Here is a 17,035-nt window from a genome sequence, read left to right on the forward strand (position 1 = left end):
TTTGGCCAACTTTCACGCGACAGAAATCGGGGGGGGGGGGCACCGGCCAACCCGAAGGATTCGGAAAAACCGCGGAATTTAAAAAGCCATTTGTGTCGCAAGATCAAGCACTCACATACACCAGAAAAAAGCAGGTGAACTCCGGCGGACCTCGGCGCAGCAGCGACACCTGGTGAATATCGGCGCACGGACCTTAGTGAATCCGGGCAGAACCCGAATAAGCGCCGGAGAACCCGCCGCTGGATCGCGACTGGACCGGGTAAGTAAATGTGCCCCAATGGCACCTATTTGCACCAGAGGAACTTTAAGCAGGTAGAGTCAGAACACATCCTCTCTCTGAAACCCCTGCTGCATCAACCCCACCAGACAAGCACTAAGGCCAAGTCCCTGTTCTTTAATTCCTCATTTTAAAATGCCTGCTTTACCAAATTATATTGTGACAGCACATTTCCAATGCTAGACACTATTCACTGACATAAGCATTTTTATGATGTACATATTAGTGTGTTTTTCACTGACAATAACACCTACTCTGGACCTTACTGGACAGGGTCCAATAATACCTAGATTACTAAGGTGATTTTATTGAATAGTGTCCATTAAAACAGTGATACATCTGAGCTCTGAGCTTTGATTGGTTACTATAGGCAATGAGCATAAGACAGACAGGGAGAGTGAGAGAAAGGCAGAATGAGAGAGGAAGCCTGATTGAGTGACAGAGAGACAGGCAGGGAGAGTGAGAGACATTTTTCTGACGGACTTCGCACACAGTTCTTGCACATGTATTGAAGAAGTGTCACGTGTCTCGCACGCGACTCATTTGTGTTGCGGCTACACTATACCCAACCCAACACAAAATTCTGCTTTTATAGGGACGTTCTGGTGCACAGTTGGTTTACTCTGCCAGAGCAGTGCCACATTCATGAAGAACATGCCCCACAATGCCTGAATCTGGCACACGCACTGCACACTTTACAGGCAAACTGCACATAATGCAGTTTAGACTGTTTTTGATACATGTGGACCATTGTGTGTATGGACTTCACAAATAAATAAATCATATTGTATAAGATAAAGAAAAAGTTTAAGGAGGTTGTTCTAATGTCCTAATTTCCTAATGGAGTGCCATCAAGTAATGAAAACAGGGTCCCAGCAGTCTGCAATCAACCTTATAATTGTAAATATACAGTTATAACTGTGTTGATTGCTGACTGCTGGGACCCTGTTTTCAGTGCTTGATGGCACTCCATCAGGTAATGAGCAAAGGGCCACCAGGTTGTGCATGCATTCAACCACCCCATTCAATTGTATAGAAGTGACAGAAATTGCCAAGCAAGTCACTCCCATAAAACTAATTTCGGTCACTCCCATACAACGAAAGGAGCAGCATTGCTCATCCTGGTGCTCCACCCATTAGTGACAATGAGATCCCTGTTCTTTCTAGCTTTTTAACAGTTTCTAGAGATGTAGAAATGGGAAAAAATCTGTGATTTTCATATTTAAACATTTTTTCTGTTAAAACATTCACTGAATAGGGTGATTTAATTTATTTACAACTCCAACAGGGTGTAATCAGGGCCGCCTTTAAAGCTGTCTTTAGCACTTCAAGTGCTCCCCCCCCCTATTGGTGCCACTATATCACACTCTATAAAATATTTAAAATGCACTCTTAACTCTCAAAATTACATGCATGTGTTCTTTTTGTTCAAAAGCAAGAAATAAGCTGCTGTAGAACATCTTTTACAGTGGCATATTTTCTGTGGAAACATGGAATATTTTACTATTCCAAAAAACGAGTTTTGTGTGAGAGCCCAGATACCAGTTGCCCTATTATACATTAACATACAAAACATGAAGCAATCAAGCTACACTATTTATGACCAAACTTACTGTATAGATAAGTCAACAAAACCAAGCTTACTTTATATGGTAACAGAACCAAGCTTATTGTAAAAATATGGTAACAGAACCATGTATAGATAAATACGTAACAGAACTAAGCTTACTCTATAGATAGTGATGAATCCAAGATTAGTCTATAGATTCAATTTTAGAATCCAGTTTACTTTATACATATGGTTACAGAACCAAGATTAAGGTTAAAGATTGGGTAACAGAACCAAGCTCAAATGAATTGAAAGCCATCAGCTCCCATACACTTTGCATGCATAAAGGTATTTCTACTGTTATGCTTCCGTTATGTATACAGATAAATGTTCCACAATTTTATGTTTAATTTTCCCACTCTGTGAAAGCTAAACCATCTAGTTTGCTTCTCTGAGCATTATAGTTACATTTAGTGGCAAGTGGTAAATACGGCCCTGGGGGTAATAGGGGATATTATATAACATGCCTGTGAGTCCCTTTGAGCTTTAATGGGAACCAATCGCTGATTAGGTTACAGGGGTGACAATATGTGTGAAGATGGGTGCTGGAGAGATATGTGAACTATGGTCAGTGCTGGAGAGATCATCATCCAACAAAGTTGCTGGAACTGGTTTCTTTGGATGGAATGTTGATCCAATGATTTATTCTGTCTGCCATATTTGTAGATGGAAAAGAGCACTTTTTTTACTACCATGGGTTGATCTAATTATATAATCAAGTTGTACTGTGCCCAGATTGGAGCTCATGTATAAAATGTTTGGTATTTCTAAAAACGTTCTAATTGAAATATACTAAAGAAGACATAAAAATTGCACTAATATTTATTTTCTGTTTTTAAGGATCAACTGATTGTGCCCTCATATTTCCACATCCTTCATGGTACTGGGACAACCTCCTTAAAATATGTGTCTTCATATTTGCTTTTATTATGCCAGTCCTAATTATAACAGTGTGTTATGGGATGATGATCTTACGACTTAAAAGTGTCAGAATGCTTTCTGGATCCAAAGAAAAGGACAGAAACCTAAGAAGAATAACCAGGATGGTCCTTGTTGTTGTTGCTGTCTTTATTGTCTGTTGGACTCCAATTCACATTTATGTGATTATTAAAGCCTTGATCAATATTCCTCCTTCTCTATTTCAAACAGTGACCTGGCATGTTTGCATTGCTCTAGGTTACACAAACAGCTGCCTTAATCCAGTCCTTTATGCTTTTTTAGATGAGAACTTTAAAAGATGCTTCAGAGAGTTTTGCATCCCTACATCTTCAACCATTGAGCAGCAGAATTCTACCCGCATGCGTCACAATACGCGTGACCATGTATCCACTGCCAACACAGTGGATAGGACTAACCATCAGGTATGACTAGCCGTGGAAATGTCATGTCTGGATTCAGGAGTTCCTGCAAGGGATGACATGACTTCAGAAGTTACTCAGATAACTACTGGGCTTTAATTTACTGATGGAATGAGACTTAAATAGAAAATGTACATGTATTGTTTGGCAATAGGAAGTGCCGGGGGCGTCACGCGCGCACGACCGCGCGCAGCGCCGAAGCTACCTTGGGGCTGTAAATCAAAATGGGGCACATTTACTTACCCGGTCCAGTCGCGATCCAGCGGCGGGTTCTCCGGCGCTGATTCGGGTTCTGCCGGGATTCACTAAGGTCCGTGCACCGATATTTACCAGGTGTCGCTGCTGCGCTGAGGTCCGCTGGAGTTCACCTGCTTTTTTCTGGTGTATGTGAGTGCTTGATCTTGCGACACAAATGGCTTTTTAAATTCTGCGTTTTTTCCGAATCCTTCGGGTTGTCCGGTGGCCACACCCCCCAATTTCTGTCGCGCGAAAGTCGGCGCGATTGCGCCAAAAATCAATCGCGTGCGCCACAATCCAGTGAAATACAGCGCAAAGCGGAAATATTCGGGAAAAACCCGACGGATTCGCGGCTACGGACCCTTAGTAAATGTGCCCCAATGTGTTTAAACCGCGATACAGCGGTTTAAAACACTAGCTAAGGTAAGCTCCGGCACCAGCTCACCCTGAGCTGGTGCCCGGTGTTTACATCTCATACCTACCTTCAGAAGTGGTAGGTTTCCTTTAACACTTTTAGAAGGAGATAAAGATTGTCACTGCCAAGAGCTGGTATTTTCTTTGATTCAGCAACAATTGTTTGTTGCATAGCAAATATTTATTATAGATGTACACATGTAAAATACCAAGGACTATAATATAAAAATAAATTATTAAAAACTATAGGTAAATTGGATCCTTTAAAACAAGTTTACAATGGGTTGGAAAATTGGACATTTAAAGTTGTTAAAAATCTCTCTATTTGTGGGTTTCTGAAGACACCTATTTCCTTATAATATTGTCTGTGCTAATTTAAAAATTAATATTACTTAAATCCAGTTTGGTAATATACAGTATGTTCTAATGAATGCTTAGTAACATTCCAGAAAAATAAATAAAAAGGTTGGTAAACAAGCCAATCAAAGAGCAGGAGTGTAATTGTTGTTTTTGGAAACGACAGTGATTCTCCAACAAACTAAAAGCCATAGTACAAAGCCAATAATGTCAGCATTATCTAAGAGGCAAGTAAATACTTTGGAGCTAATGGAACTTTTTACCTTGAAAGAGTTTTTATTGAACAAATGGGCCTTCTTCATATCCAGTGCAGTATCTGTTGACTGTTTCACATACATGTAAACAAACTAACGTATTGAAGTTTTATTAAACGGACAGGTGCCATTTGCATGCCAACACCAATAATTTGTGGGTGGAAATGCTGGTCATGGACAAATGAAATGCATGTAACTTATATGTAGTACTTTAAGAAAATTTTATAAATTATTTGATTAAAAAAATACTCTTGGAAAAAATTGCATTAAAGATTCATCTAATATACACAATCAGCAATAGAAAAATACATTTAGCTTTTATAACAGTTTGGAATTTCAGCATTGTTGGAGAAATAATACATTTTTTGTTTCATTTTATTCCACTTCACTTTTGGCTTTTCCTGATGGTGTGGCTTAAATCTTCAGCTATATGTAATCTGTCCATGATGACATAATCATGTAAGCTTAAGCATTCACATATATAAAAATATAGTAACCAATAGTAATAGAGCACATGACATTTGCTTATTTTATTGCTTTGTTTTATGTCAAATTGTTAATTGCACACAATGGGGCACATTTACTTACCCGGTCCAGTCGCGATCCAGCGGCGGGTTCTCCGGCGCTGATTCGGGTTCTGCCGGGATTCACTAAGGTCCGTGCGCCGATATTCACCAGGTGTCGCTGCTGTGCCGAGGTCCGCTGGAGTTCACCTGCTTTTTTCTGGTGTATGTGAGTGCTTGATCTTGTGACACAAATGGCTTTTTAAATTCTGCGGTTTTTCCGAATCCTTCGGGTTGTCCGGTGGCCACGCCCCCCGATTTCTGTCGCGCGAAAGTCGGCCAAAAATCAATCGCGTGCGCCACAATCCAGTGAAATACAGCGCAAAGCGGAAATATTCGGGAAAAACCCGACGGATTCGCGGCTGCGGACCCTTAGTAAATGTGCCCCAATGAGAACAGTTCTTAGCCTTGCTGTGTGATGCCTTATGAATATTTCATGTAAATATGGTAAAATATATTTTGTGCATAGATGAATGATCCCTAGATAAAACTTTAAAAGTACTATGTTTAAAGAAACACTCAAGTCAAAGCAAATTCATTGATTAATGCATTTTGCAGCGTCTGAAGGGAGGATCATGACTAATTTTCGTTGTATTCCTAGAACTTTGTTAGAACCTAGAGTCATGCTCCTCTATCCATGTACTGTACAAATTATAATTCAGTGAATTAACTGTGATTCGGTGGTTCTTCATTTTTATAAAATTAAAACATTTCTAAACATTACATATATTGAAATGTAACATGCAGTTTTCAATGGAAAATTACCTTTTTTATTACCCAGTTTTTTAATTACCCAGTTTTATATCACCAATTACCATAGTTTTCAGACTATAAGACACTCCTTACTATTAGATGTTCCCCAGAAACAGAGAGAGCCCTGCTACATTCAAATTATTTCCATACCCCTGTCTATCCACATCTGCCCCTCTTGGATCCTTAAATGCACTGCACATGACTGCCTTTCCCACAATTACATACAACAGTAAGTCAGCAGTCACATATGAGAGTCACACACAGCTCCAGGTCCCTTAAAACCTCAGTTCCTCTTATACATACCCCATTACAGACCTAATTAGCAGATGTCACTACCCTGATAATCCCACAGCAGAGCCGTGATCGCTACAAACCGGTTGATCGCTACACCTCTTCCTTACACACTCAGCAGAGACATTCTGAGTAGTACACCTCCTCCATACATGGCATGCTGCAGTAGAATGTGACCTATTATACCAAAATATTTGTAAATGAGCTATGATGTTAGTGTAATGTTATGTGTATAATGTATACACTGTTGTATACTCTATACTTTCTCTTAAAGCATTTATCATCTCAATAAAATGTATCTGCTTTGTGAGTGTTCATTTGTTATCATACTGTAAGCGTTTTGACTACCATATCTGCGAATGTGAGCTAATCAATCTGCCTGTTAGGCCCCTTTCACACTTGCGTTTTTCACGCGCGTTTTCTGTGCGTGCTTTTGACGCGCAGAACTTGCATTGCACTCTGACCCATTGTAACCAATAGGTCTTTTCAGACTTGCATTTTTTTTCACGCACACGCGTGTTTTTTTTAACGCACGTTTAAATCTCGACATGCTCTACTTTTGCAAGTCACGCGCATGAAAAACACACCAACAAGTCTATGGAGACGCATCAAAAACGCATTGCACTCTGAGACGCTTGCAAGTGCAATGCAAGTGCAATGCGTTTTTCACGCATCAATTACCATAGAAAAGATAGAGCTCAGTCCTGAGTCCATTTCACGCGCATTTTCTGCACGTGAAAAACGCATTGAAATTGCATTGAAATTGCATTGAAAACGCGCGTGAAAAACTGAGACACTGAACAAACTGTGACTGAAAACTGATTGCACTCTGATGCAAAATGCGCGTTTTTCACTGACCAAACCCTGATCGCACTCTGATCAAACTCTGACGTGATCTGCAACGCAAGTGTGGAAGGGGCCTTAAGGAGATAAATAAAAAAACGGAAACAGCAAATATGTTTTTATGTACTTTACCAAATAGGCTCACTAAATCTTCTAATTCTAATGCAGTTTTTATTTAACCACTTTAAAACACTTTTAGCTCAGACACAACTTGCGTCTTATCCCTTTTCCATATTAGACACTGGTTAACCAGCTGTAAACATTCTTTCTTATTCCCTGTTTATATTGGAAATTTAATATTTTTCTATCTCAGGAACAGACTAAGATCTGTACAATTAACAGCCAGCAAATGAACATCATAAAATGTCTAATATTTAGTACTCAATAACAAAGATTTTCAATAGAATGAAATTTAATAGAATTCACTAAACTACAATTTATAACCAAAGCAAAGAAATGAGTGGTTACAGTTTAGAAAACATAAACCCCAACAGCTTCATAATATTTAAAAGATGATTACTTTTTTCCATACAATAAAAGCAAATTTTTATATAATAGTTTCATAATGATAAATTCCAGACAAAAACACTACTAAACAGAATCTAGAAATGTTGCTAGCTGTAGAAATAAATTATTACAATTCATGGGAAGCTGGTATAGAAATAGTTCAGAAAGTCCAAATGCATGTGCATAAGGTACCAATTCCCAACATGTATTTATTCCAGCTACTTCCCAGCATATAATAGATCCAAAGATGAACAAGTGTGAAATACTCACCGGCCACTTTATTAGGTACACCATGCTAGTAACGGGTTGGACCCCCTTTTGCCTTCAGAACTGCCTCAATTCTTCGTGGCATAGATTCAACAAGGTTCTGGAAGCATTCCTCAGAGATTTTGATCCATATTGACATGATGTGGAGGCCATTTGAGTACAGTGAACTCATTGTCATGTTCAAGAAACCAGTCTGAGATGATTCCAGCTTTATGACATGGCGCATTATCCTGCTGAAAGTAGCCATCAGATGTTGGGTACATTGTGCTCATAAAGGGATGGACATGGTCAGCAACAATACTCAGGTAGGCTGTGGCGTTGCAACGATGCTCAATTGGTACCAAGGGGCCCAAAGAGTGCCAAGAAAATATTCCCCACACCATGACACCACACCACCAGCCTGAACCGTTGATACAAGGCAGAATGGATCCATGCTTTCATGTTGTTGACGCCAAATTCTGACCCTACCATCCGAATGTTGCAGCAAAAATCGAGACTCATCAGGCAATGTTTTTCCAATCTTCTACTGTCCAATTTCGATGAGCTTGTGCAAATTGTAGCCTCAGTTTCCTGTTCTTAGCTGAAAGGAGTGGCACCCGGTGTGGTCTTCTGCTGCTGTAGCCCATCTGCCTCAAAGTTCAGAGATGCTCTTCTGCCTACCTTGGTTGTAACGGGTGGCGATTTGAGTCACTGTTGCCTTTCTATCAGCTCGAACCAGTCTGCCCATTCTCCTCTGACCTCTGGCATCAACAAGGCATTTCCGCCCACAGAACTGCCGCTCACTGGATGTTTTTTCTTTTTTGGACCATTCTCTGTAAACCCTAGAGATGGTTGTGCGTGAAAATCCCAGTAGATCAGCAGTTTCTGAAATACTCAGACCAGCCCTTCTGGCACCAACAACCATGCCACGTTCAAAGGCACTCAAATCACCTTTCTTCCCCATACTGATGCTCGGTTTGAACTACATGTCTACATGCCTAAATGCACTGAGTTGCAATTATGTGATTGGCTGATTAGAAATTAAGTGTTAACGAGCAGTTGGACAGGTGTACCTAATAAAGTGGCCGGTGAGTGTATATTAAGAGTAAAAACTGATATAATTGAAATAATTCACTCACCCATATTCATATAGTTCCCAGAAGCTGTGGTGCGGCACCCCAACACGTGTTTTACGTATCCGCTTCCTCACTATTTTTGGTGTCATTGATGTGATCCCTCACCCTTCTCCTAAATTCTTGAACATTTTGTCGAACATACTGTATGCCACATAAACAGGTCATCAAATAGATCACTCCTGTTGTTTTACACTTGTCAAAATTACAGAAGGCCCTTCCAGCAACGGTACTTTGGAATGATTTCCTCGTCAACACATACTAACAGGCCTTACAGCCCCCACATTTGAAGGTGCCTTTAGGCTTTTCAGGAAGCCATGTACCCTTTCCGGTTAGGGGTTTCAGGTGTACCACCATATCTTTGATGTTTCGGCCCCTCTTGTATGTAATTGACAGGTAATCATCAATCAGGTCACCAATGTCCATCTTTAGGATTCTCCGATTGTTCTTGAGCATCTCCCATATCTCCAGATATGGCATCTATCATAGCTGCCAATCACCCATATCTTGCATAGCATTCTGACTTGGGTGGTGCCAGTGCGGGTCATGGATCCTGTGATATACTAGGCTGGCTAAATGTAGACATTATCCAATCTAAGCTCAATAAAATCAATGTGTACAAAGCTCCTGGACCAGATGGGTTACACCCCAGAGTTCTTAAAGAACTCAGTTCTGTTATTGCTGTACCGCTGGCTAAAATCTTCAGGGATTCTGTAATGTCTGGTGTGGTGCCAAGTGACTGGCACAAGGCAAATGTGGTGCCAATATATAAAAAGGGCTCTAGAACTTCGCCTGGCAATTACAGGCCTTTAAGCTTAACTTCCATTGTGGGGAAAGTATTGGAAGGGTTAGTAAAAGACTACATACTGGAGTATGTGACATCAAATAGTATAATAAGTGACAGCCAGCATGGGTTTACTAAGAATAGAAGTTGTCAAACTAACCTTATCTGCTTTTATGAAGAGGTGAGCAGATGCCTGGATGCAGGAGCAGCTGTGGATATTGTGTTCTTGGACTTTGCAAAGGCATTTGACACTGTCCCTCATAGACGCCTTATGGGTAAAATTAGGGCTATTGGTTTGGCAGAAATCATTTGCAATTGGATTGAAAACTGGCTGAAGGATCGTATCCAGAGAGTTGTGGTCAATGATTCCTACTCGGAATGGTCACCAGTTATGAGTGGTGTACCCCAGGGTTCTGTGCTTGGCCCACTACTATTTAATATATTTATTAATGATATAGAGGTAGGAATTAATAGCACTGTGTCTATTTTTGCAGATGACACCAAACTGTGTAGTGTAATACAGTCTATGGAGGATGTTCATAGGCTGCAGGGTGACTTGGACAAACTGAATGTTTGGTCATCCACTTGGCAAATGAGGTTTAATGTGGATAAATGTAAGGTTATGCACCTGGGGGCCAATAATCCAAAGGCAAAATATGTCCTTGGGGGAGTAAATCTGGGAGAGTCCCTTGTTGAGAAGGACATGGGGGTACTAGTAGATCATAAATTGAATAACAGCATGCAATGTCAATCAGCTGCCTCTAAAGCCAGTAGGATCTTGTCATGTATCAAAAGTGGTATGGACTCTCGTGATAGGGATGTAATATTACCACTATACAAGGCACTGGTTCGGCCACACCTGGAATATGCTGTCCAGTCCTGGGCACCGGTCCATAAAAAGGATGCCCTGGAGCTGGAGAGGGTTCAACGTAGAGCCACAAAAATGATAAGGGGTATGGAGGGTCTCAGTTATGAGGAAAGATTAAAACAACTAGATTTATTTAGTCTGGAAAAGAGACGACTACGAGGGGACATGATTAATTTATTTAAAGATATGAATGGTCCATACAAAAAATATGGTGGAAAGTTGTTTCAGATTAGATCAAATCAAAAGACGAGGGGGCACTGTCTCCGTTTGGAGAAATCAAGGTTTAATCACCGGAGGCGACAGGGCCTGTGGAATAGCCTGCCTCAGGCGCTGGTCACAGCAGGGACAGCGGATAGCTTCAAGAAGGGTCTAGATGCCTTTTTACACCTAAATAACATTGATGGTTATGTTATATAGAATTGTTTCCCCTAAATCCCTTCCTTATCCAATCCCTTCCCTTCCTTGGTTGAACTTGATGGACAAGTGTCTTTTTTCAACCGTAGAAACTATGAAACTATGAAACTATTCTGGGGTTCAGCATCTCATTCTGCTGTCTATTTAAAAAGGTTTTCCCATGAAAGAAATTCTCACATTTCAATCCCCTAGTGATGTTAACACAATAAAGATCATTTTATCCCCTTACTTTACAATGTTACTCAGTTTTATTGCTGTTTTAGCTCCTATCACTCCATAGGCTGCTCAGTGCAAAATCCCAGGGTGTGAGCGGAGACTCTCTAGGCAGACACATTACTGTATTATCCATCTAGTTCTGCGGGGTGACAATGTGGGGACATTATCAGGGTACAGGTGTAAATACAATTTCATCTGGCTTCTGACATTGTACTAACACACTGACACATGTAGAGGTAAGACAGATTAGAGATGCATGATGCCATTACACATAAGCTGACAGACTTTTACAGTGTTACACTGTGAGCACTGCTACACCTCACAGTGTCTGCCTCCCCCTTACCCAGATCAGTTATCTCCTTGTAGTTTGCAGCCTCTCTCTCTTCTCAGGATGTCCTGGCAGGAATTAATCAGTGTGAGCTCTGCAGGCTCAGGCTCTACAGGCTCAGAGCAGACAGATAGAAATCTCATCTGCATGATCTCAAACAGAAATCCAAGATGGTGGCCACCCAACCCTAAGTCAGGAATTACAGGGTAATTCTAGGGGCAACCAAAATTGTGCACACCAGGACTGATAGAGACAGGTTGGACTTATATCTGTAGAATGCTACATTTTTGTTAATTACAGTGAATTAGAGAATGTGTTATTTTGTTATCCTGGGTACATATAAGAAGCTTGACTTCATGGGAATACACCTTTAAGGCATGATATTAAGTATGCTGCTGCAGTTTATACATTGCATTTAGACTGGGCAGGAGACAGGTAAAAAGACAGAGAAAAATGAACGATTATGTTTGTCTTTTGAATATGTTTTCAATTTTCTCTCTGTTTGCTTTGGTTGTTTTACTTGCCAACTGTCCTTCTAGTACCAACTGTCTACATCAATGCCTTCTTCACTCACCTTTGTATATCACTGACAAACTCTATGCGTTATTTAACCATTAGAGATGGGCAAATCTATACTAACGAATCGGAATTAGTTTAAAATTTAAGGAAAACTTTGATTCAGCATGAATCCGAAGTTTACGGTGATTCATGGGAATCAAGTTTTTTCCCCCTCTTTATTAGCAAAATGGGCACAAGCATTGGGCAGAGAACTCTGGGAAGAAGAAAGGAACACCTTCGATCACATGTGCAGACATGAAAGCCAATCACCAACCAGCAGGCTTATTTGATGTCACAACCCTATTAAAACAGGCAGCCATTTCCAATCTCGTCATTGCTGTCTTCAGCGTCTAGCTGCTTGTACACAGTAGTTGCTGTAGTGATTTTTGCACCAATTCCAGGGTGTCCGTTTTGGGAGATTTGTATACCGCAAATTTCAGTTCTTTTTTTGTTGCTGAAGTTAATAGCAAGAAATCTGTGTAAAATCCACATAGTTGCTGTAGTGATTTTTGATCCAATTCCAGGGTGTCCGTTTCGGGGGATCTGTATACCCCAAATTTCAGTTCTTTTTTGTTGCTAAAGTTAATAGCAAGAAATCTGTGTAAAATCCACATAGTTGATTAACCAATATGTCAGACAGAGAGGTGGCAGGTGGATCAGCCTCAGGTCGCAGCACAGTAAGGGAAGTGGCAGCAGGGGTGAACTTATGGCGTCATCTAGCGGCAGTGTGTTGATAAACAACCCTCGATTAGCTGTCTAAGTCATCCACTTCCTCCCAAATGACATCTGACAACACCAGATGTATCTGGGTTCATCAGATACAACCCTTAGTTGGCATTGCCCAGGAGCAGGTCAGTGGCCCTCACCTGTCCTCCAACAGCCTCTGTCTTGTTCATTTCCCTCTGCCAGAGATTTACTGGCTGGTCTGGGCTCAGCACCACTATACAGCGAGGACGAACTCTTTGAGGACTGTCAGCAGCTACTTGGTAGTGAAGAGATAGGGCAGGCATCCACTGCTTCATGCAGTAGGTGGGAAAGTAGAGATGTGGAGAGTGGCACAAGCGGTTGCACTTGCAAGTAGTCAGGCTGTGCATACTGAGACCGTTGAGGAGAATAGCAATGACAGGGAAGCACAAATCTATGATGATGTAGCCAATGGCACTTGGGAGCTAGTCAAAGCAAGGGCTTCATCATCATCATCAGCAGCAGCAGAAGAGGGTGTCAGCTTGCGCGTCATATTTTAAAATATGGGCAATTCTCCTCATCCTGCTTCTTGTTTTTGCAGGCCTGCAACAACCCTTGAGCTACAGTGATGAGTTCAGGACTATTGATCGTAGCAATTCTACCCTGAATATAACCAATGAAAAAAACAGGCAAAGACATAATATTTTTAGTGAAGTTGTAATGAATGATGCATGTGGCGTCTGTAATCTTCAGGAGAGGATTTTTTAAAATTCAAATTAATGTAAATTTAAATTTTTAACTTGGATCTGAACACCCATAGCACCTTTTGCTGAAGTGAGAGGAAGGGTCTTTGGTTTTTTTCATAGTTATTTTTATTTCTATGTTGAAATCAACATGATTAAATTTCATATAAAAAAAAGTAAAGCTGTAAGAAGTTAACAGAATGGACAAAACCCTGAAAGGGATCACAAATGGACAATTGCGGGTTAAACTTATTGTAAACCAAATTATGGTATCAAATTCCTTGAATCGGTCTCTCCCATTATTATGGTGCATATTTATTGTACACATTGGGGCACACTTACTTACCCGTCCCGTCGCGATCCCCGAGGTGCGATGTCCGACGAGGATTCGGAGCTGTCGCGATTCACTAAGATCCCTGCTGAGGTCCGCCGGAGTTCACCTTCTTCTTCCCGGGGCATGTAAGTACATGGTTTGCGACAGAATTTTGAATGTTAAATCCTGCGCATTGTTCTAATCCGTCGGATTGTCCGACATCCTGCCCCCTGATTCGTACCCCGTGAAAGCCGGCGCCGATGTGCCAAAATACGATCAAAAAAGCCTTTCGAAATGCGGTGCGCCCAGGAAATCATCGGATATTCCGACGATAGTGTGGTCCGCGGACCCTTAGTAAATTAGCCCCATAGTGTAATTTCAAACAAGTAGTGGAATGCGGTAGCCTCTTATCATTCTTATGTGAGGAGAACACCTGGAGTGCCAACTGTGGTTGTTTACTGGGTTGCTGCCACTGGCCAATATGACACAGAGTCCACCAGAAGTACAAGGACGCCATCCAAATGCGAACACTTTGAGAATGGTGAACTGGGTCTGAACACCCGTAACACCATTACCCGGTCGCACATAATTTTTCAAAAATTATATTTAATTAATTCCATGGTTTTTCTTAAAAATTCTGTTTAGAGATGGCCATGAGCACAACGTGTTACATGGGGCAGAGAACTCTGGCAAGAAGAGTTTCCGTGTCAAATCAACGTAGTTAATGGAGTGATTTTTTCTCAAAGTCCACGGTGTCAGTTTTGGAGTTCTGTATTCCCCAAGTTTGGAGTCCCTAATGAGCAGCTTCCTTCATTCACCTAGTGAGGAGGGTAGCCGCCACCACCAGCAACAGCAGGACATGGAACAGACCCTGCACCAGCAGGTGGTGGCATACATGGACAGCACTGTACCACCCCAGGCAGAGGGTCCCCTGGACTACTGGGCAGCTATACTGTGTGGCTGCGACTTGTGGAGTTTGCAGTAGAGAAGCTGTCCTGCCCGGCGCATCAGAGTGGGTGTTCAGTGCGGCAGGGGCCATCATTACCCCAAGGAAAACCCGCTTGTCCACCCATAATGTGGAGAGACTGACCTTTGTCAAGATTAATAATTTCAACACAGCAATGCCTTATGCATCAGATAAAATCAGCCCTGACGCCTCTCCCAAACAATGAGAAATGAGTCTGGATTTTAACTACCTGCCTCAGACACTATTCTGATGCTGCCACCCGTCTGATGCCACACATCTGCTGCCAGTTGCTCCATTTTCCTCCCACCATCTTTAACAGGGAATGGAATTGTCTTGCCACCTCCACACTTTGTCATTGTGCCACCTCCAGAATTTGTCATTGTGCCACCCTCTGATCTACTGCTGCTGCCATCTCCACACTTAGTCATTGTGCCACTCTGTGGCCTACCATGTTGCTGCCACCTCCAGAATTTGTCATTGTGCCACTCTGACCTCCTGCTGCAGCTGCTCCCACCCCCTTCACGCATTGTCATTGTACCACTCTGTGGCCAACCATGTTGCTGCACCCTCTAGAATTTGTCATTGTGCCACTCTCTGACCTCATGCTGCTGCCACCTCCACACACTATCATGGTGCCACACTGTGGCCTACCATGTTGCTGCCAGCTCAAAAATTTGTCATTGTGCCACTCTCTGACCTCATGCTGCCACCTCCACACTCTGTCATTGTGCCACACTGTGGCCTACCATGTTGCTGCCAACTGACCGCTGTCTCCCTGGAACACCCTGTGATTTCCATAATGCTGTTTCCAGCCATAACCAAAAGCCAAAAGCAGGAGTGGATACAGAACACAGAGGACATGTCATTTCTGTTCTGGATCAACTCCTGTTTGTTTTTGGCATAAGCAATATGATTGCCCGATTGAAAGCGGACACTTACGGATGAAAAAAAGGGCAAAATGATCGGTGACGTCAGTGTAAAATTAATGCCGACACCCTCTCCACTCTTATGGGGGGTTTCTACATGTATCCGCGTTTAGCAAAACAGGTTCTGTTGTCATGTATGGAATCATCTAATGTCAGTGTAAAAAGAGTGCACTCTTTGATGCTATAGTGGGATCTTGGCCCTCAGCTCAGTCCTTTAGGTACCCATGGAATTGAAGAGTGAAGCGGTTCTACGAACGGCGGTTGTCATGTGAGTGTCATACTAAAACACAGCATTGTTTGAAGACCAAACCATGCCTCCTATGTATATATGAGCATGGCACAACATTCTACAACAGCCTCTAGGCTCTCTGAAGACATGAAATACCTGTTGTTTAACGTGATTTGACATGTTTCGCTTCGGGTCGAATCCAATTTTTTTCGCAAAATTTGGCAAACCTGGTCGATTTGAATTTTTAAAAATTCACCCATCTTTAGTAACCATACTAATTACTTATCACAGTTTTATGTTGTAAAGCAAGAAACATCTTCTGTCTTTTGACTTTCTCCTACTGTTTTTTGCAGTGGACATCTCTCCTAACCCATGCCCAGCTTCTGCTTATTTTAACACGTCACACAGAAAACCCTGCTAAGCTTATAAAGATTTTGTCTTCTCCCTCTTCTCCTCCTACACTTGTTACCCCTTTTTAATTGCGCTATAGAATGCCCACTTTGTGTGCAATAAACTAGAATCTGTTCACAATCTCTTTCTTTCCAAGTCCTTTGACCTGCTGGCCATTATTGAAGCATGGATCCAGCAGGATGACTCTGCTTCGGTTGCAACATTGTCTTATGGCGTCTTACATTTTTCTCACTTCTCCAGACCTGAGAACAGGCTGGGAGTAGAGGTAAACATTCTACTTGCTCCAAGTTGCACCTTCCAGGTCATTCATTTAAAACCAACTTTTATTATGTAATCGATAAAATTGTGTGTGCTGGAGCTCACACTACCAATAAACATGGAAGCCCAACAGACATCTAAGTGTCAAAGAAACAGGCTTGGATATATTGAGAGCCACTACTTCCAATCTATCAATGGTCTGCCATTTCTTTTTAAATTTCGTTGGCGGATATTGGGGTCACATCCACCTCCCGCATATAATCTTTTAGGCAGAGTATTAGGGAGTTCCTATATTTGTAACACACTGTGTTGACAATAGGAGGGCTCAGACATATATATCCACTGATATGGAACACGACCAAATTCTTAGTGTGTCAGGGGGTATTCAATATTTAAATTCTCTGTCTTCACCCCAAGGCATCACTAACGTGTATTCGAGAGAATTTATCTTGAAGATGTGTACTGGTGGGCACAAAGTTTCCAAACCAAGTAAT

General features: G+C 41.6%; 1 protein-coding gene across 3 annotated transcripts in view; it reads left to right on the forward strand.

Annotated features, from left to right (window-relative positions):
* OPRM1 (opioid receptor mu 1) overlaps positions 1-6,398 on the forward strand; it is a 158,992-nt gene extending 152,594 nt beyond the window's left edge. For all 3 annotated transcript variants that reach the window (XM_072140977.1, XM_072140979.1, XM_072140978.1), the window contains one exon: positions 2,727-6,398. In XM_072140977.1, coding sequence (XP_071997078.1) covers positions 2,727-3,253 — 527 coding nt within the window. In that variant the 3' untranslated portion in view covers positions 3,254-6,398. The remainder of the gene's footprint in view (positions 1-2,726) is intronic.
* The last annotated feature ends 10,637 nt before the right edge of the window (positions 6,399-17,035 follow it).

This window comes from Engystomops pustulosus, chromosome 3 (genome assembly GCF_040894005.1).
Source record: "Engystomops pustulosus chromosome 3, aEngPut4.maternal, whole genome shotgun sequence".
In the NCBI taxonomy this organism is placed as follows: Eukaryota; Metazoa; Chordata; class Amphibia; order Anura; family Leptodactylidae; genus Engystomops; species Engystomops pustulosus.